The sequence below is a fragment of the Alosa pseudoharengus genome, unplaced genomic scaffold (genome assembly GCF_046254945.1).
Source record: "Alosa pseudoharengus isolate Yale_2024_CS ecotype anadromous, Long Island Sound unplaced genomic scaffold, YU_APseudo_1.1 YU_APseudo_1.1_scf_13, whole genome shotgun sequence".
NCBI classification, from domain to species: domain Eukaryota; kingdom Metazoa; phylum Chordata; class Actinopteri; order Clupeiformes; family Clupeidae; genus Alosa; species Alosa pseudoharengus.
The window spans coordinates 21359359-21380252 of record NW_027468598.1 but is presented as its reverse complement, the minus strand read 5'-3'; the positions used below and the strand labels follow the sequence as shown (position 1 = coordinate 21380252).

The following is a 20894-nucleotide window of genomic DNA, read 5'->3' as shown; positions in this document are numbered from 1 at the left end:
TAGCTGGCTTACCCGCTTGTGTAACAAGATCATTACAGCTGATTCAAAATGCTGGAGCACGCCTGGTCTTCAATCAGCCAAAGAGGACACATGTAACTCCTCTCCTAGTTACTCTCCATTGGCTCCCTATAGTAGCCAGAATTAAATTTAAATCTCTCACTTTGGCCTATAGGCCTATAGGACACTAACTACATCTGCTCCTAGTTATTTTAATTCAATAATCAAGCCTTACATCCCCAACCGCCCACTGCGGTCTTCTGCTGAGCGTATGTTGTGTCGACCAGTCATGAAAACTGACTGACTGACTCCAGACTCTTTTCTTCAGTGGTTCCATGTTGGTGGAATGAACTGCCCAGTGCTCTCCGTTCCTGTGGTAGTTTTGGGTCGTTTAAGAGGGGTCTAAAGACATTCCTATTCAACATATACTTAGTTGTTTAAGCGCTTATGGTTTATATAATGTTGTTTTATTTTAATTGGGCTGTTAATTAATTTGACATTATTGTTTATTATTGATATTCTCCTTAATGTAGTCTTAGCATGTTATTGTTTTATATTATTGATTGAATTGACATTATTGTTTTATTATTGCCTTTCCCCTTTTTTACATTGCTTTTTTATTAGGCTATTGATTGAATTGATATTATTGTGTACTACAACTATTCTCCTTACTATATTTGACCTACATTTTAATCTGTTCCCTGTTCATTTTTAAATATTATTATGTTGTTTTGTATTTATATGTCGCTTTGGACAAAGGCGTCTGCTAAATCCATAACCATAACCATAACCATAACCATATGATAGTGGCACATGATAAACCTACAGAGTATATGCCTTGTTTGCTCATAAGTAGGTAGTAAAGGAGTTTAGCCTATCATCAAACAACAATCTGGTACCCATGTAGAATATTAGTTATATAAGTTTAATGTTAATAGCCTAAATTGTATTATATTGCTGTAGTAGCTCTGTATCTTAAATGTTAATAGCCATGTTATTCCACTGCTGTAAGTCGCTTTGGACAAACACGTCATCCAAATGAATAAATCTAAATGTAGAATAATTATAATGACCATATGATCATGACAATGACCCCACCAGGTCTCATTCCAACAAATCCTACCCACTGCCTGAGTCTGACACCCCTGGTCTATAGTCATATTTTTTTATTGTGGTAGTAATAATTCATGATTTGTGATGGCCTACCCGAAAACATGGATAGTAGTCCATGGGCCATAGCAGAAGTTGGTATCACCAAAGGTGGCAAAATCTAGCAATGATTTTCATAATCCTCTATGTCTGAGAGATATGTTTTGGTATGATAACCTTTTCTAAGTGGTAGCTTAGTTGTATTTTTACTGGCTTTTATACCCATACCCAGTACAATTCACAATACATGCCTATGTGTAGGTATAGGTGTATGCAAGTGTGTGGGATGATGCGATATGTCTTAATCTATGTTATATCATATGTAGATGGCATAGGCTTTTAGAAAATATACAGTTTAGATGGATAATTTAGCTTTACATGAATTACATAGGCTAAAATGTATCCGTCATACACTTTTTCACCTATATAATATAGGATTAGATAGAGGCAAAAGACTGAAAGTGGGTGGGTCAAATCCAAACTCTTGCTATATCACATCTAGAGAGTATAGGCTTTTAGAAAATATATGGGTTAGATAGCTGAATACACTTTACACCGCTATTTTAGACCCATAACTAATAGCTGTCCATTGAAAATCAATGCATTTCAATGTAATGCAAAATACATTACAGAACTAAGGTATAGTGGTATGGAGGAAGTTGGGAGATGTCTCAATGCACATAATATCACATCTAGAATATATAGACTAAAATATATTTTAGGGTAATTAATCTGTTTTCCTTAATGATACCAAAACTATAATGATCGGACATGCCATGATATTTCAATTCTAAAGCACTATTAGGCCTAAATTAGCCCATTTCACAAGATGGGGCCGCTGTGTAAATCAACTTCCTGTGGAAGAGCACTGTCCCATAGACATCAAAAGAAAAGTTGAATGTTGAATTCTATGACAAAATCGTTGTTGGGGCGTTTTTTTGCTGAAGAGGGCAGGTTTTTGAGCGTGAAAGGGCGGAAATCACTCAACCCAATCTGGCAACACTGGTGTTGGAGTTTGCTGGGCCACAGGGCCAGTATGTGGATGGAAGCAGTTTAGTTAGGCTACAGAACAACAATGGCTGTTGTAGTGTCAAAAACAGATTACAAGGTGAGTCCTGTTTATTTTTATTTGTGTTATGATTCAGATGTGTGAGAATGAGTAAGGATGACCAATGACTAGGCTACTTGTGAAAGACTAGATATAACTAGATGTACCGCAGAGCGGTACAAAATATGACCGCCGCCCAGTCCAGCACATTTTTTCCACAAAAAGAAATCACGCTTAAAGGCCTATATGTCTCACTAAATTGCATTATCCACACTCAATTCTCACTGGTATCTGCTAGACAACAAGTACCAAAACATGATTAGTTCATAGATTTCACATGTAAAATTCATTTTATACAACCCCACCTCCATCTTGCCTGTTCATAATTCTGAGAAATTCTTGATTGTTTGTGTTATGTTGATGTTATGTGTGTGGGTGTGTGTGTGTGTGTGTGTGTGTGTGCGTGCTTGTGTGTGTGCCTGTGCATGCAAGTGTACATATGTCTACTGTGTGAGTATGTGTCATACGTATGATTACTGTGAATGTATGTGTGTGTGTGTGTATATCTGGTTGTGCACATGTGTGCACATGAAATGGGTTAACATGACCCCTGGAGGCAAACATACGGAAAAAAATGGTCATCCTAGGCCCTACAGTTCTCAAGATATTCACAGAGAACTGTGTCTGCCCTACCCTCCTTTCGGGGGGTCCAGTCCAGCGGGGGGGCTACAGATCAAAACGAAAAATGACGGTTCCATGCTATCCATGTGGGGGTACATGCCCACCAAGTTTTGTGTACCCCGGTCTTTCAGTGTCCCGGGAATCCTTGTTGGTGTACGTCACTAAATGCACACATAAATTATTTTATTGTAAGCCCCCCATGAACGAAAGTACACAAAACTTGGCATGCATTTGGAGGGTGTCATAATGATCTTACACTTTTAATTTCGTGCAGTTTTGACCTTGTCAGCCAGAGATATTGTGATGAAAACACCTAATTTTTTGCTTTTTAATTTTTAACTAGGTGGCGCTATACATGAAATAAGTGGTAATGGGATGGGTTGACATGGCCCCTTAAGACCAACATACATAAAAAAGGTGGACCTCCTAGGCCCTACGGTTCTCGAGATATTCACAGAAAACTGTCTCCGGCCACCTACAGGCCAGTTGGTGTATAGTAACATAAATTAATTTATTGTGTGGCCCCCCATGAACGGAATTCCACAAAACTTGGCGTGCATACAGATGGTGTCATAATGATCCTACACTTCCAATTTCGTGCAGTTTTGTGCATGTTAGGTCACAGATACCTTCAATTACAACACCTCATTTTTACTTTTTTGTGTTTAACTAGGTGGCGCTATACATGAAATGAGTGGTTATGGAATGGGTTGACATGGCCCCTTGAGATCAACATACAAAAAAAATGGTCCTCCTAAACCCTACGGTTTTCGAGATATTCACAGAAAACTGTGTCTGCCCTACCCTCCTTTCGGGGGGTCCAGTCCAGCGGAGGGGCCACAGATCAAAACGAAAAACGATGGTTCCATGCTATCCATGTGGGGTTACATGCCCACCAACTTTCATGTACCCCGGTCTTTCAGTGTCCCGGGAATCATTGACAGAAATTTGGGCATGCGAAAAAGAAGAAAAAAAAAAAAATCTGACTAAACCTATATGACCGCCGATTCGCTGCGCGGCGGTCATAATAACCCAACTGACCCAAGTAAGGTACTAACATCATTATCAAGCAATGATGTCTGCTGTAAACCGTACTGTAGACTTCCCCAATTTGTATGTGAACAAAAGAAAGGACAAAAATTAGGGGCAGCCGTGGCCTACTGGTTAGCGCTTCGGACTTGTAACCAGAGGGTTGCCGGTTCGAACCCCGACTAGTAGGCATGGCTGAAGTGCCCTTGAGCAAAGCACCTAACCTCACTTAGCGCCGCTGTTGTTGCAGGCAGCTCACTGCGCTGGGATTAGTGTGTGCTTCACTAATTTACGGATTGGGATAAATGCAGAGACCAAATTTCCCTCACGGGATCAAAAGAGTATATATACTTACACTTACTTACTTATAATATACAGAGATGTAGCGTATGTGTGAGAGAGCAGTTTCAGTTGGTAGGCTAGAATACTGATGAGAGTGGCAAGTGAACATGTTCTCTCCCTCACATTCACACACTCTCTCTCTCTCACTCACACACACACACTTCATATATTCCCTCTGTCTCTCTCTCACACACACACACACTGTTGCTGAGTAGGAAAAGGCCTCATTTTAGCACATCATTCCTGATATTCGGGGGGAGTGTTTAATACATTGTTCAGATGATAAACCTTGTGGCACCTACTGTATGAACATAAAGTCATGATACACACTACTGAGAGCAGCTGAAATTAGAGCCCCATACTTGATCTTGCTAAAGGTCTCCCTGAGGGTAGAATACCATCCATATTGTATCACAGAAAATGCCGTAGCATCTTTACTATGAAGAAACTGCTTGACAAGATCCTTGCAAAAGACATATCTGCAGAACCGTCTGTCACAGAGGACCTAAGAAAATCCGCAAAGGAAGGTCCAACGACTTTAAGAGTTTATGAGGCCAAAGGTATACAGGTGCTGGTCATATAATTAGAATATCATCAAAAAGTTCAATCATGTCAGTAATTGCATTCAAAAAGTGAAACTTGTATGTTATATTCATTCATTAGACTGATATTTCAAATGTTTAATTATTTTCATTTTGATGATTATAACTGACAACTAATGAAAATCCCAAATTCAGTATCTCAGAAAATTAGAATATTACTTAAGACCAATACAAAAAAAGTTTTTTTAGAAATGTTGGCCAACTGAAAAATATGAACATGAAAAGTATGAGCATACAGCACTCAATACTTAGTTGGGGCTCATTTTGCCTGAATTACAATGCGGCATGGCATGGAGTCGATCAGTCTGTGGCACTGCTCAGGTGTTATGAGAGCCCAGGTTGCTCTGATAGTGGCCTTCAGCTCTTCTGCATTGTTGGGTATGGCGTATCACATCTTCCTCTTCACAATACCCCATAGATTTTCTATGGGGTTAAGGTCAGACAAGTTTGCTGGCCAATTAAGAACAGGAATACCATGGTCCTTAAACCAGCACTGTGTGCAGGTGCCAAGTTCTGTTGGAAAATGAAATCTGCATCTCCATAAAGTTGGTCAGCAGCAGGAAGCATGAAGTGCTCTAAAACTTCCTGGTAGACGGCTGAGTTGACCTTGGACCTCAGAAAACACAATGGACCAACACCAGCAGATGACATGGCACCCCAAACCATCACTGACTGTGGAAACTTTACACTGGACTTCAAGCAACGTGGATTCTGTGCCTTTCCTCTCTTCCTCCAGACTCTGGGACCTTGATTTCTAAAGGAAATGCACAATTTACTTTCATCAGAGAACATAACTTTGGACCACTCAGCAGCAGTCCAGTCCTTTTTGTCTTTAGCCCAGGCGAGACGCTTCTGATGCTCTGTCTCTTGTTCAAGAGTGGCTTGACACAAGGAATGCGACAGCTGAAACCCATGTCTTGCATACGTCTGTGCGTGGTGGTTCTTGAAGCACTGACTCCAGCTGCAGTCCACTCTTTGTGAATCTCCCCCACATTTTTGAATGGGTGTCTATTAATGTGCTTGGACACAGAGCTCTGTGAACAGCCAGCCTCTTTAGAAATGACCTTTTGTGTCTTGCCCTCCTTGTGCAAGGTGTCAATGGTCGTCTTTTTGACAACTGTCAAGTCAGCAGTCTTCCCCATGGTTGTGTAGCCTACAGAACTAGACTGAGAGACCATTTAAATGCCTTTGCAGATGTTTTGAGTTAATTAGCTGAGTGTGGCACCAGGTGTCTTCAATATTGAACCTTTTCACAATATTCTAATTTTCTGATAAACTGAATTTGGGGTTTTCATTAGTTGTCAGTTATAATCATCAAAATTAAAATAAATAAACACTTGGAAAATATCAGTATGTGTGGAATAAATGTATACATTATACAAGTTTCACTTTTTGAATGGAATTACTGAAATAAATAAACTTTTTCATGATATTCTAATTATATGACCAGCACCTGTATTTTGTGACAAATGTAGCAAGTATTTGAAAGGTCAAAGGACAAAAGAGAGTCTAACAAAATGTGCAGAGTTAAGACCTGATGACAAAATCAGAAGAGCAGCCGTCAGGAAAGGTTACAAAATAGTACTATCCATAGCCAGTCGTGACTTAGTAGCAGCAGAAGTCCATTACCATAGATCCTGCTACAGGGCGTACACAAAGGAAGATTCAGACATAGACAAAGATGAAACTAACTTGGCCTGCAAATGTGTACGGACCTGCAAACTTCCTGACTGCTCCTGCCTTTCAAACAAATTAAAGTGCACGGAATTGTGTATGTTACAAACTTGTAGAAATCAGATGGAGAAAGAGGAGGATGAGGAGAACATAAATGCCGGTCTGGATGAATATAATGATAGTGATGAAGATTAAAAATATATTTTTGAGTCCTCATTAATCTTGTCTTCAAAGTTTGAGCACATCCACCTATAAATTCCACTGTAGCCTAAAGTTGAGCCATTTTTGCAGCCAAGACATTATGGTCTCTATCAAAGCCAAACATGCCTATTCAGCCATTTAATCCATATATTTTCTAAAAGCCCATACTCTCTAGATGTCACAAAACATGAGTTTGGACTTGATCCACCCTTTTCTATCCTTTTGCATGTATATATTAATGTATTATATAGGCAAAAATGTGTACATTTTATTTAATTTTGCCTGCATCATTAATGAAAAACTAAATCATCCATCTAAATTTTATATTTTCTACAAGCCTATGTCATCTAGATGTGATATAACATGGATTAAGACATGTCCCACCTTCCTCCAGACTTTGAGGCACCCATATCTGTACATAGGCTTGTATTGTATAATTTACTGTGTGCCGGTATAAAAGCTAGGAAAAATACAACTAAGCTACCACTTAGAGAGGGCTATCATACCAAATAATGTCCCTCAGGCATGGAGGATTACAAAAATCATTGGTAGATTTTGCCACCTCAGGTGATACCGATATGTGATGTTTTGGGTCCTGGCCCATGGACTATAATCTTTCTCATTGAGACTGAGCCTCCCTCCGGATTACACTAAAACAAGTCATCGCAACAGATGTTTGAACGGCCATTTAGGCTGTGAGTGTGTAGGCAATTTTCAAATGTATGTAAGCTGACAAAAAAATTGTCAATGAAACAATAGATTCGTGATTACTACATTCTGATAAACTAACATAGGGTAATTAATCAGTTGTGAATTTGAGAGAAAATGAGTCACGATTTGACCTTGACCGAAACACTGACGAAAACAGGTCTTTGGCAATATTTTTTTTGCAATTTTACTCAGCTCGCTTTGTGAAACGTTTCCTTTTAAAAAAATAAAGAATTAAAAAAAAAACAATAGGCCTAACTGCCAAGTAAAATTGCATTCGGTAGTAATCCTGTAATGTTGTTGGTGCCCTGCGTTTGGTTAGGCTACGTTGTGAGCAGCGGATTCTTAGGAATGGGTCATTTGATTACTTTTGCTGTGATCCGTGAATGTCGTTTGATAGTCCCACGTCAGTAGGCTGAGTAAGCAACATTGTGGAAATATTTTTACCACACTGTTTCTACCACACAACACACACAGCCTAACAAAAATAACAACTGACTGCCCCGCTTAGCCTAACAACACAAATACATGGTTCGTGCGTCAACTTCACAGGACTTCTGTTATTCTCAGCTGTGAGTTCCTGGGTTACTTACAGCTGTATTTCAACCATCAACATTGAACGATTTCAACACTGCTACGAGGAAGGCCTTGATTTGCGTAAACGTCATTTCCTGTTTGTGCTCATGTCGAGTAACGTTAGTTGTTCTGCCATGAACGAGGCCTGTTGTAAGCTGCAGGTTATTGACACAGATAACAAGGTGTGAGGAGAAGCAATAGCGATCGAGATTCCTCGTTTTTAAGGGTAACTCGTCGACAGTAATTAGTTGAATATATCAATTGCCTGGCATTTTAACGATAGTAATTTTCTTCTATGCTGACTCGTTAGCAAGCTAGTGTTTAACACGCCGCCTGGAGCAGCCAGTGTGGGCAGCAAAACAGGCTTAGCGGGCACTCGGTTGTTATTTTTTGGGAGGCTGTGTGATCATTGGCAGAGTTCAATACACCAGCTTGCAGAATAATAGCTAGTTTCACCGCGGAGGACTTTGCATTTCAGCCTGGATGAGCATCGGCTCCCAGTACACAACATTTTGCCAACAAGCTTAAGGAATCGAGGTAAGGAGGGCGCTTTAGTTGACGCAGAACTTGGAATAATGATTGATAGCTTGCTAGCTATTGCTAGTCATATCGCGGGCTAGTTGGCTGACTTTTTATATTAACATTGGCATGTTCATGAGTGCGGTGCGTAACTAGGATCGTTCGCAGTGGCGACTTTATACTCGTTGTAGTAAAAGAAAGAAGTGTAGCATCGACGATCGAGGCTACTGTCAGTAAATACGGGGGTTACTCGTTGTTAGCTCATCCCGTGTTAGTTAGCTAGCTGGCTAGCGTGTTAACCTAGGTCATCGATTGCATTGTGGCAAGTGTCCTGCTTGTTGTCTTGAGCGTCAGTTTTCCCTTTTACTTGCATTTACATTGAGTTGGATACTGAATGTGGCTGTACCTGCACACACTAGGCTACTAGCAACCAATAATGAGGTATGTTATGTTCATTTTTGGAGAGGATCACCTAGTCAACCCTGGTAATTTGCATAGTGAAGTAGCAAGGTAGCTGGCTAGCTCGTTGAAAATGTTTTTCTGTGTAGCAGCTAACGTTTGGTTAGCTAGGTAACATTTAGCTAACGTTAACGGATTACTACTCTCATCAATTATGCATGTAAACGGACTATCCCCCATGTTTGGTTTTCATTAATCAGGTAATTCAGACACCAATGTGATTTGTCTACTTATACAACTGCAGCTAACAAAAGCGAAAGTGGCTAGTGAACAAAGTTACGTGTAGGTCCACTCAGGTTCTGGTCAGTTTTAGTCAGATTGTGCATGGCCATTCGAGCAGTGCTGCAAAACAAAGTCGTTAAACTTGCTTAACGTTGTAATCAGCTGATTCTAACTTTATGACCCCCCCACTTAGTGAATTCGCATATGTGATAGATAACGAGTGTTGTATACTTGTTTTCATCTGAGCATGCCGCAATGACCTGCGCAAAACCTTGAGGTGGTTGGTTTGTAGTATATTGTTGTAAGTGTCATGAATTACTGGAAACATGGATTTTGAGACTACTGATTTTCATTGGACAGACCAGTCCAGCTAGTGTAAAAATAGATGTGGAATTGACCATGTGAGGAACCTATCGATTTTTATCTCTGCAAACAATACTGTGTAAACAGATGTAAAAGTCGCTAGAACTACATCCTAAACTCGAGCAGGTTTATGTCACGTAGCTTAGTTTTTCGTTAATTAATGTTTTATTATCCTGGATTTAATTGCATGTTTAATTACGAAGATGTTATTTTGTTCATTGTTGTGGAGTTCACATATTTTCTCACGTAAATATAGTTTAGCCATCAATGTGTTTGACAGCTGTTTTGTTGAATGGGGGTGGCAGATAGATATGGCACTGTACCTTGGGACAACCCTTTGAATCATGTATCCTAATGGAAAACTTTGGCATGCAGGCTTTTAGCCATGTTATTGTGTAACCACTAATGGGAGCATGGCAAGATAGGTATTTTAGTTTGTTAAACTAGACTTGTGCTCACACTGACACGAAGCAGACATGTCAGTCATGTGAAAGACGGTTTGAATTTGCTACTGCAATTTGAGTGTGATGAATTGGTTGTTAATGCCAGGTGCTTCTTAATTTTCATCGTTTATTCATATCTAAATGGCTTGTTTGCCCTAAATATTGACCTTCTTGCCTCACCAAAGGATTGGTAATACATGTAATCCCTACAATGTTTTTGGAGGCAGAGTGGATCATTTGTAACCCTTTGCATTGTCATTTGTCTATAAGGTATCAGTTTGGTTTTTAATAATTGTACAACTGTTAATGTGTCTGTTTGTCTTGCAGTGATCTCCGTGGCGGTGAATTAACCAGCAGTTCAATTGTTTATTTTATCATGTCGATTTACGCAAGACTCTGTTGTTGTTAATTAGTGATGAATGTCCATGTTGCGCAAGAGGAGCAATTTGAACATGTGCATGCTCTAAGGCTCAGAGTTAAAATTCAGTCCCTTAATTTGGATTGGAGCCAAAAGCTGCAAGTTCGGGCATAGCCCCCATACTATGTGCAGAAGTGATTAGCTGAGATTGTTGGGGTGTCTCATTTCCCTTGTTTCCGCGCACTCTCTGTGGGTGTTCACCTGTTGATGAAAGAGGCTAATGGTGATTTCCATGGTTACAAGATGATCTCAATCTGTGACCTCCTACTGAAGTAATGAAACAGACCACAGTGCCAGAATCAATCAGAATGCCCCCCTTGGAGCAGGAAGGAGGCCTGGTAGCGTTCCTGTTTTTATCTTAAACAATTGACTGCTGCTGCGTTCTTATTCAAGATATAACACTGGCTTGGTTCACCTTGAACCCCTGAAAGGGCAGGTGAGATGAAACAAAGTTCAGCCCCTCGTTTTGCTCTGTGTAACTGTGCCGGGGTGGTGCAAGCTCCCTGGGCCTTGATGGTAGTAAGGGGATTCCGTACAGCTATCAAGAAAACCATTGCACGATGAGTCAGTTTTTGCACGACACACGGGCAAAATAGGCTTATGCCAGGCCAGCATTGCCATGTGTGACTAATTACCTCAGCACATTCTCTCAGGTTGTGTGTGTGTTTCTCAGTGGCTTAATCTGTTCCACTGCTTTCTCCAAGGTGCTGAAGAGTGACTGCTGTCCCCCCTTCGTCTGACATCCTCATTTCTCGCCGACGCTGTTCCCCTCCCCCGACCTCCCTGTCCGCCCCACCCTGAACCCCAACATACGCCCACCCGCAGCATGAACGAGGTCACCGTGGTCCGAGAGGGATGGCTCCACAAGCGAGGTAAGGACGGGACGCGCTGCTGCAGTGTACAGTGTTTAGGATGTGTTTCCTCTGCTAGGATTTTAAATTCTTGCTCTTTCTCAAGGTCATTTGTTTTTTTTTTTCTCCGCCCTTGACTTTTCTCTCTTCTGGCCTGCAACACAGGTGAGTATATTAAGACCTGGAGGCCCCGCTATTTTATCCTGAAGAGTGATGGCTCCTTCATTGGCTACAAGGAGAAGCCAGAGATCTCCGAGCCCAACCTACCACCCCTCAACAACTTCTCAGTGGCGGGTAAGAAGTGCACGACAGTGTCTTTCGGAAGTAAAGTCTAGGAGAAGTTGTGCTCTTGTAAGGCATGCAGGAAATGCACAACAGTCTGAGAATGAAAGCGAAAGGGCTGCCACAGACGATAAACTTACAACCTCAGTACTTCCTTTTCACGTTAACCTCATCAACAGGTTTTTTAACCTGGTCGTAAACATGCCTCTATGTACACAGTGCACACCCATGCAGGGTTTCTTATTACTGTAAGCCACATATACCACCCTGATGCCAATGTGGTTTGTTATTGTAGCCGTTGTTTCTTGTTTACATGATCACTTCCTCAGTGTACGTTACTTGTTTTGTTTGTCAACTAAATTTTATAGCTTTGTGTCTATCCTGGCTGGAGATGGTGATGATTAACCATTTAGTAGTTTGTGAGGAGATTAAAGAATGGCTTATCCTATTTCTATAATTGTCTTTCTCATTTAATTATGTTCTTTAACACTCCACATCATGGTTTAGAAGCTGTACATTTTACATGTTCAGTTAGTTGTCATCATTTACAGTAAACGGCTAATGTTGAATGTGACCGTTAACTTGACCGTTAAATTGTCTTTGCACTCTGTGCATGTAGGGTTTTCACGCCACTGATTGGCCCTTGTGCTCTCTGAAATTTCACAGAATGCCAACTGATGAAGACAGAGAGGCCCAGGCCAAACACGTTTGTCATCCGCTGCCTGCAGTGGACCACGGTCATCGAGCGCACTTTTCACGTGGACAGTAACGCAGAGAGGTGCGACAAAACAAAAACAGGAGAGGAACAACAACATTGTAGAGGACATAATTTCAGAAGGACGATTTCCTGGTTTTGCTGCCAATTATATGAACGTTCTCACTAGGAGATAGTGTTTAAATGATAAAAAAGTAGTATGTGTACAGATTATCCTGTTCTATCCAATTAGCGTTTGAAAATAATTTTAAGTCTTATACTGTTGTTAAATGTTCAGGGAGGAATGGATACGAGCGATTCAGGCTGTAGCCAATGGGCTTAAGACACAAGAGGAAGAACCAATGGACATCAACTTCGGTTCCCCCGGTGACAACAGCCTGGAGGGCATGGAGGCTGCCATTGCCCGGTCCCGCACTAGAGTGGTCAGTGTCTAACATGTCTTTGATTTTCTTTAATGCCTTCTGCTGTACTCCTATTGGCAAGACCCTGCACTTTCATGCACCTGATCTGTTTCCGTTCATGAACGCAAATGTTGAATTGTTCTCTGTTTCAGAACATGAGTGACTTCGACTACCTAAAGCTTCTGGGAAAGGGCACATTTGGCAAGGTGATCCTTGTAAAGGAGAAGGCCACGGGCATGTACTACGCCATGAAAATCCTGCGCAAGGAAGTCATCATCGCTAAGGTATGTCGGACAGGTCTGACCCAACTAAAGAGTGCTGAATGCAAGACTGCACTGGATGCAAGATAAATGCCTTTGATACTTTTTTTTTTTTTGTTACTTCTTACATTATTGCTTGTTTTATCAACTTAAGGATGAGGTGGCACACACGGTTACTGAAAGCAGAGTCCTACAGAACACAAGGCATCCCTTCCTCACGGTCAGTTACCCGCTCAACTGAAGATGGGTCACGCTGCACTCACTGTTAATTTGTGTTCTGTTCCATGTTCTGTGGGGTTTGAAACTGAAGTTTGTCCCACTTTTCTCTGTTTCTCAGACACTAAAGTATGCCTTCCAAACTCATGACCGCCTGTGTTTTGTGATGGAATATGCAAATGGCGGAGAGGTACTCTTCATATCACTTACTTTCTAACATCTACCATCAGTTGGTGTAGTTGGATTATAAAGTGTGTTATTACATGAGATCTTATAGAGGCAAGGAACTGTAATATTTCACAAATAAGTTATCCACTTCTTTCTTTGTGAATTAAGCTATGATGTGTAGGCCATGTTTGCATCTGTGTGCATCTGTGTTTCCTGTTGTGTTAGATCAATATGCTGTTCCTCTGTGTTCCCTCAGCTGTTCTTTCACTTGTCCCGGGAAAGAGTATTCACGGAGGACAGAGCCCGGTTCTATGGTGCTGAGATAGTATCTGCACTGGAATACTTGCATTCGTGTGACGTCGTCTACAGGGACCTTAAGGTGACCTCAATGAAACCACATAGACCAGCCCCCCACCCCACACGCACACACACACACGCATTCTTTTTTTTATTAATGTGTCACCCAAAATGTGAAGCATCTTGTTGAAAAAGGAGAAGATACATTGTCATTCGTTAGTGAGGTGTTTGTCCACACTTATTCTAGAGGTCCAGCTTTACTGATGATGTCGTCTATTCTCTTTCCTTTTCATTCTTGCCCTCTATAGCTGGAGAATCTCATGCTGGATAAAGATGGACACATCAAAATAACAGACTTTGGCTTATGCAAAGAGGGCATTACCAATGAGGCTACAATGAAGACCTTTTGTGGAACTCCAGAATACCTTGCTCCTGAGGTAAGCACCTGCAAGCACCACTGACAGTACTTAGTCATTGTGAGTCTTTCCTGCTCTTAGTTTAAGAAGAAATAGCTACTCATACTGAACTTTTGTTCACAAATGTAAAATATTCACCAGAGTCCGGCAAGTAGGTCTCCCCACTGCCTTGACCTGGCAATCAAGCAACGTCATCAGCGCTAGTAGTTTAAAGTTAAACACTTTCCCTGCTTTGCCTGTAATGTGTAAAAAGTGTATCTGGAGTCACAAAGAGCCTGTTGTAAATATGTAAATAAAACGGAGTGTTCAAAAGTGCCGGTCTTCCACGGTGTTGCTGTTAACTGAAGATTCTCTCCCAGGGTAGGTGGCTACGTTTCTCATTATGCAGGGTTAAACAGCATCAGTGGAAAGTAAACTATTAGCTTCAGCGGCGCTGCGAAAAGTCAGACAGACGGCAAATAAGTCACTGTTGACATTGCAACACAGATAGGAACGCTGTGCTTTTCTCCTAAAAATGGCCTCTTCCCTTAGCAAAGGTTACCCCCTCTTTTTTTCTATTAAGGCATCAGTAATATGTGTCTGTGTCTTGGTATAGGCATAGTAAAGGTTTACAATCTCCTAATGTTACATTAACTTGCCCTTGTAATGTAATTGGTATTGTCCCCCCCTAAACACAGGTGCTGGAGGACAATGACTACGGTCGTGCAGTGGACTGGTGGGGTCTGGGTGTGGTCATGTACGAGATGATGTGTGGCCGACTGCCCTTCTACAACCAGGACCACGAGCGTCTGTTCGAGCTCATCCTGATGGAGGAGATCCGCTTCCCCAGGAACCTCTCGCCCGAGGCCAAGGCTCTGCTGGCCGGCCTGCTCAAGAAGGACCCCAAGCAGAGGTGGGCATGCAAGCGGGCGAAAGAAACCAAAGCGATGGTTGATACCCATGGCACTAGGCCTGTCACAATAATTACATTACTAAAAGTTCAATATATGAAAATACCGACAGTCATTTTTGCAGACCACGATATTGCCTAATCGTTTACATTCACATGTTTACATTCGCATCATATTGTTGTAGATCTGTGTTTCAAATACAGCAACATTTAAGTTAACCTAAAGGGCTTAGGGTTTATAGGGTTTATATAGGTTAGGGTTTATATTGATGTCTCCACACTTACTATGAGTGAATTAAAATCAAGTCAGATATATCAACAGTAATACAAAAAGCCATGCATATAATGTACAACACCTCGTGTGTAGGATTTTGATCAAATATGATGGTGAAATTGTTTGATTCTGAAGGCTTGGAGGAAGTCCAGAAGACGCCAAAGAGGTGATGACCCACAAGTTCTTTGTCACCATCAACTGGTCAGATGTTCTTGAGAAGAAGGTGCACATTATTCTTTTATGCAGCCAACAATGTCTTCATTGTGTTAAACAGTCTCAGCCAACTGACAACTCACATTCTTCCCATGCCTTCATCTTCTTGTCCATCAGCTCGTTCCACCATTCAAGCCACAGGTGACCTCTGAGACCGATACACGCTACTTTGATGACGAGTTCACAGCACAGACCATCACAGTCACGCCTCCAGATCAGTGTAAGTAGTCCAGGCTCTGCTGGTTTGCGGTTCAAGTAAGGCACTCGTTTCAGTATTGTAGTCTGGGCTTGCTAAGGAAGTCAGCTGATGTTGCATAACAATTAATTATATTATATAATTAATTATTATAAACACTTCTTTTAGAAGTAGCTCTGGTCTCCGAATAGGTTGTGCGAGTGTAAGAGCTTCAGATCCCTACTGTGGTCAATAACATTTAATTGAGTTTAGCCTATAACCATATCATTAATAGGTTACCGAAGAAGTCTCCCTACTTCTCTTTAACTGTTCTCTTTGGCAAAGTGTGGATGCTCTTTATAGCAGTTTATTATACGGCTCTTCACAATGCTAGTAGAACGCTCCATTGACTTGAATGGGATTTCCCAACGTTCTACGATAAATAAATTCATGTAATTACCGCTGCAAACATATAATTACCGCTGTCAATGACAACGGGTTTTGTGCTTCTGATACGTCTTTCATATCACTACGCAAGGACTGGAACTTCATTCAAACGTGAAAGCAGACGGTTGATCAGCTGTGTTCTAAAGAATGTTTGATTCAAGTTCAGCACCGTGTGTTGTTGCGAACTATTTGTTTCACAGCAAATGCCACGATGAACAGTAACAAATAGGCTAGGCCATGTAGGCTAAAGTCATATCGTGGGGAGTTTATTATTTTGTTTTGGCAAGTAGCCGTATAATAAGCGGGCGCGTCGGGGTCCAGTTCGCCCTGTCAGGACTTATTTTCCCAATAATGACTAGCGTTCTATACATTATCCCTTACATATTGTCCGATACAGTCTGGCTTATTTGATTGAAATTGACTTGACATATATAATATACATATAAGTATATATACTCTTTTGATCCCGTGAGGGAAATTTGGTCTCTGCATTTATCCCAATCCGTGAATTAGTAAAACACACTCGGCACACAGTGAACACACAGTGAAGTGAAGCACACACTAATCCCGGCGCAGTGAGCTGCCTGCAACAACAGCGGCGCTCGGGGAGCAGTGAGGGGTTAGGTGCCTTGCTCAAGGGCACTCCAGCCTTGCCTACTGGTCGGGGTTCGAACCGGCAACCCTCCGGTTACAAGTCCGAATCGTTAACCAGTAGGCCACGGCTGCCCCAAAGTAGAATCTAGTGTCCGGTGTGATTTCGGTGCTATATACTCGCTGTCTGAAGACGTGATTTTGAAGTTGTAGACTGCAAGCACATTTAACTAGAGTGCTAGTTGCCCCTGTAAATTCTCACAGCCCTAACCTTAAGAACGATTCTAACCGCTGAGTTGGAAGCTTGGGCTTTTAGCTCAGTGGTTAGAGCGTTCGTCTCCCATGCCGGTGTGTGTGTGTGTGTGTCAAGGTGGCGGTTCGAGGCCCGTGAGCGGCGAACGAACCGACCTTGTGACACATGTTTACCACTGTGTTGCTTCACCTCTTCATTTAACAATAGTCTGTAAATGTTTGGGAACTGAGGAGACCAGCTGCTAGAGTTTTGAGGATGAAGTGTTGTCTCAGTCTTACTAGACAGGATTTCAGCTGCTCGACAGTCTCGGGTCTTCGCAGTCATGTTTCATGTTCCAAGTGTGATTGATCTCTGGACTGCAGGCAGGCCATTTTAGCATCCGTGTTCTTCTATTATAGAGCCATACTGTCCAGGGTGCAGTTGGTCACTGTTTCCCTGAAATACTCAAGGCCTTCCCTGAAAAAAGACAGACCGCTAGCTGTCTGTGTCCTGGAGGGGGAGGATGTAGTGAGATATCTCTCTGTTTTGTTTGAAAGTCAACAGTAGTGGCGTTACCCAGCATCGCTTAGAGCACCTTTAAAGAGAGACAGTTTTTCTCTTTGCCTCAGTCCATCGTAAATAAGCTTGGGCCGAGATAAGACAGCATGTATAAAAATAGTTTCTTCTTTGCATGGTAGAGATTTAACCAGCATTTGTGGATGGAGCATCAAACTGATTTTCTTTACAGAAACTGGTCTGTTTTTAATGTAGTGCCATCGGAGGCCCCAGAGATCACAACCAATTGATTAATGTAATTAGTTGTGAAATTAACCGTGTGTTTTCTTTAGCAATACACAACTTTTACAGCCTTTTGTTTGGCGAGACCAGTTGCTGGCATGAAATAAAAAAATTATGCATATTTTTCATGAGAGTCAAATTTGCCAGTGTCAACATGTTTTTTGCACATAAATATGGGTTCAAGAGATTTGCAGATTATCATAATCTAATTTTGTTAACATTTTACACTTTTTCGGAAACGGGGTTGCACTTTCAAGCACTTCCTTGTGCTTCAGCTTGGATTATTTTGCTTCAGCTTGGACTATTGCTATTGACACTTGATCTACATTTGGTTCACATTTCATAATGGTTTCACTCCATATTTTTGTAATAACGCATGTCAGGCTGGGCAAAACTACTGTCTGTACTGAATGGTTTGCATTACATTACAATGGCAGTCTTTCACCACACACTGACACCTGCGTCCCTTCCCTTCTGCAGATGACAGCTTGGACACTGAGGACCCGGACACACGCACGCACTTCCCACAGTTCTCCTACTCCGCCAGCATAAGGGAGTGAGCCGCCCTCCCCCCTCCTCCCCCTCCCTCTCTCGCCCCCAACCAGCAGAAAGGATGCAACAGCGACACGTATACTAACTCTTGGACACACAAACGCCCACACACACACACACATACACACACATACACACACACACACATATACATACATACCGACAAACAAATGTACTTAAATCAAACATCCATGCACCAGCAGATACTGTAAAAGAAGCAGGTCTCTTTGCGGATTTGATATCGTAGCAGTGACGGACTTAAGCCGACAAGGAAGGGTGGGGGGAAGAAGGGTTGGCTGTGTTCAGTTCAGAGTGTGCCTCTGAACAGGCCCCTTGCCTTACCCGACACTACACACAGTGCACCGTGACGGCCATACCAACGCTTCACCACCTGTCAGGTAAAGAGGAGAAAACCAAACTTGAGCACCAGCGAGTTGCATGACGCACACTGGAACACGCGCTGAAGCACATCCTCACACACACACACACACACACACACACACACACACACACACACACACACACACACACACACACACACACACATAGAAACATGTACACAAGAGTCCTCCCCTGGACCACCTGCACTTTCCCTGGCCAATCGAGTGAAGATTAGATGATGTGCATACTTGTCTGGGATGGGAGGACACGAGCAAAATACTTAAAAAGAAAGAAAAACATTTCCCCCCTGATTGTTACAGTTTTCTTTTCTTTTTTTTAAAAGAAAGCCATATTTCTGCAATTTTTACAAGTGCTCTTTCTGGATTTAGCTGTTACCAATAGTGTTGAACTGTTCCTGCAGATGGTGAAACAGAAAAAGAGAGAGAGAAGGCGAGAATTTGGGGAGGGACGTGTTGGAAGAATATTGGTGAGGGTAGTCACAGCTCTATATGATCGTGTGTGTGTGTCCGGATGTGCGCGTGTATGTCTGTGTGTGTGTGTGTCTGTCTGTCTGTCTGTGTGTGTGTCTATGTACTTCTGTATGTTCTTCATTTGAAAAAAAAAATGTGTGAAAGCATGTTGTGCTCTATCTTAAGGAGTGCAAGAGAGAATGTGATTGATCAGTGAGTGAGACTGAGTATGTCAGAGTGTGTGTGTGAGAGCGCATGTGTGTGTGACAGAGAATGAGTGTGAAACATTCGTCACAGATCCACATCTTAAAGTGTGTCTTCATCTTTTGATTTTGTATATGGGCATAACAGTACAAGATGGATTCAGGGGGTGGGGATGGGGGACAGGACACACCAAGATGTGACGTTAGCGCTTTAAAGGGAAAAGGGAGAGAGCTGGAGCTCTTCGGAAGGGGATGAGAGAACCCTCAAGAGCTGAAGCCGGGGTCCCCATGTATAGGGGTGGGTGGGTGGGGTGGGTGAGTGTGGTCACAAAGACCCATGTCCAGAACCATGTCCACTTGCAAGTGTTAGATAGCATTTGTCCCTTTAGCTACTGGCCCATGGAAATGAATGAGTATTAAATATGAGTTGATTTGTTTAATCATCTGTATAATTTTGGAGGCATTGCTGTAAAGAGATTTGAAGAAGATAAAAATGAAAATCCAAGGAAAGAAAAATATAAGAATCCAAGGAAAGAATATGAGAATCTCAATTACCCAACTGACCCTATTTAAATGACGAATGCTCGCCTGAATAAATTGCCTGTACTTGTGTAATGTGGCCAAGTTTGACTGATGTCGAGGAATAGATGGAAATAGGCACTTAAAATTCAGAGACACCATCATTAAATATGCCTTTTGTTTTTGTCTTTTTTTTTTGTCTTTTTTTTTTTTTTGGTCTTGTAGTTAGCATAAACCCTCAAACAGGAAGTGAGAGAGGGCAAGTCAAGTGCTTCCTGCTTTTAGTGTGTATTTAAGTGTGTGCTCACCATTGCTGAAAGGTAATTTTTTTCAGGTGAGACACAGTTTCTACACACTGTTAGGTAGTGTGATGTGTTTAAAAAAATGGTTTTGCCTTTTTCCAACAAGATGTTTCATTCAGGGAACATCATAAACTGATTTTTTTTTTCTGTTTCGATTATTTTATTTTGATCTGATTTTGTTTTGCTCATCGTTTTGTTCACCCGCTCCCTCAAATGTCTTGTTAAAATATATAAATATATATATAAAATATATATATATATTAAAATAGTGAAAAAATGTATTTCCTCCATTGTCTTTTTGTTTCATTTCAGTCATAATTTGTGTGTGTGTGTGTGTGTGTGTGTGTGCAGTTGTGCTTGTTTGTGGACTAGTTGGGTGGAGGTTTATTTGTAGGTCTAATCTTGGATCTGCTCAAGCACAGGCCCAGCTTTGTCTCTTATGAGTATCCCCTCAGAACTTCATCCAGCTTTGAGGTGATTTACTGGAAGAAATAGCTTCTTCAGCAACGCTTACATTATTATGTCAATGGTTATGTTGTCAGATTCTACGGATGGTCACAGGCATTGGGCGTTCAAGTATTGTTTTTAAGGACCTGTTTTTCTCCACAATGCCTTTAGTTAGCCACTAGATGCCGCTACATACTTAGGAGTGTTGGATACAACCTGCACGCTGCTAAGTGCAAAGTCACTGGCCCACACCAAAGTCAAGCACCCATCCCAAATGCGCATCATTGTATATACAGTGCATTGTTTGGACCATTGTTGTCTTTCCATAATACTTTGAACACATCAAACGATAACCCCTTTTCCT

General features: G+C 41.6%; 1 protein-coding gene across 2 annotated transcripts; it reads left to right on the top strand.

Annotated features, from left to right (window-relative positions):
- Positions 1–8127: 8127 nt before the first annotated feature.
- Positions 8128–19555, top strand: akt2 (v-akt murine thymoma viral oncogene homolog 2). 2 transcript variants are annotated; one of them, XM_076282523.1, is made up of 14 exons: positions 8128–8544; positions 11136–11303; positions 11448–11576; positions 12231–12342; positions 12557–12701; positions 12833–12964; positions 13095–13160; positions 13278–13346; positions 13581–13703; positions 13930–14058; positions 14715–14929; positions 15336–15423; positions 15531–15633; positions 18137–19555. In XM_076282523.1, the coding sequence occupies exons 2-14, from the start codon at positions 11258–11260 to the stop codon at positions 18214–18216; spliced, it is 1437 nt and encodes a 478-aa protein (XP_076138638.1). In that variant the 5' UTR covers positions 8128–8544; positions 11136–11257; the 3' UTR covers positions 18217–19555. The 2 variants fall into 2 exon arrangements, with proteins under 2 accessions (XP_076138638.1, XP_076138639.1); XM_076282524.1 differs by having other exon boundaries at positions 8129–8233.
- The last annotated feature ends 1339 nt before the right edge of the window (positions 19556–20894 follow it).

Excerpts from the sequence above, each read along its gene's own strand:
- akt2 (XM_076282523.1), top strand. The coding sequence starts at position 11,258 with ATGAACGAGGTCACCGTGGTCCGAGAGGGATGGCTCCACAAGCGAG. Across the intron at positions 11,304-11,447 it reads GGGATGGCTCCACAAGCGAG|GTGAGTATATTAAGACCTGG; the intron begins GTAAGGACGGGA and ends CCTGCAACACAG. Across the intron at positions 15,424-15,530 it reads CAGATGTTCTTGAGAAGAAG|CTCGTTCCACCATTCAAGCC; the intron begins GTGCACATTATT and ends CTTGTCCATCAG.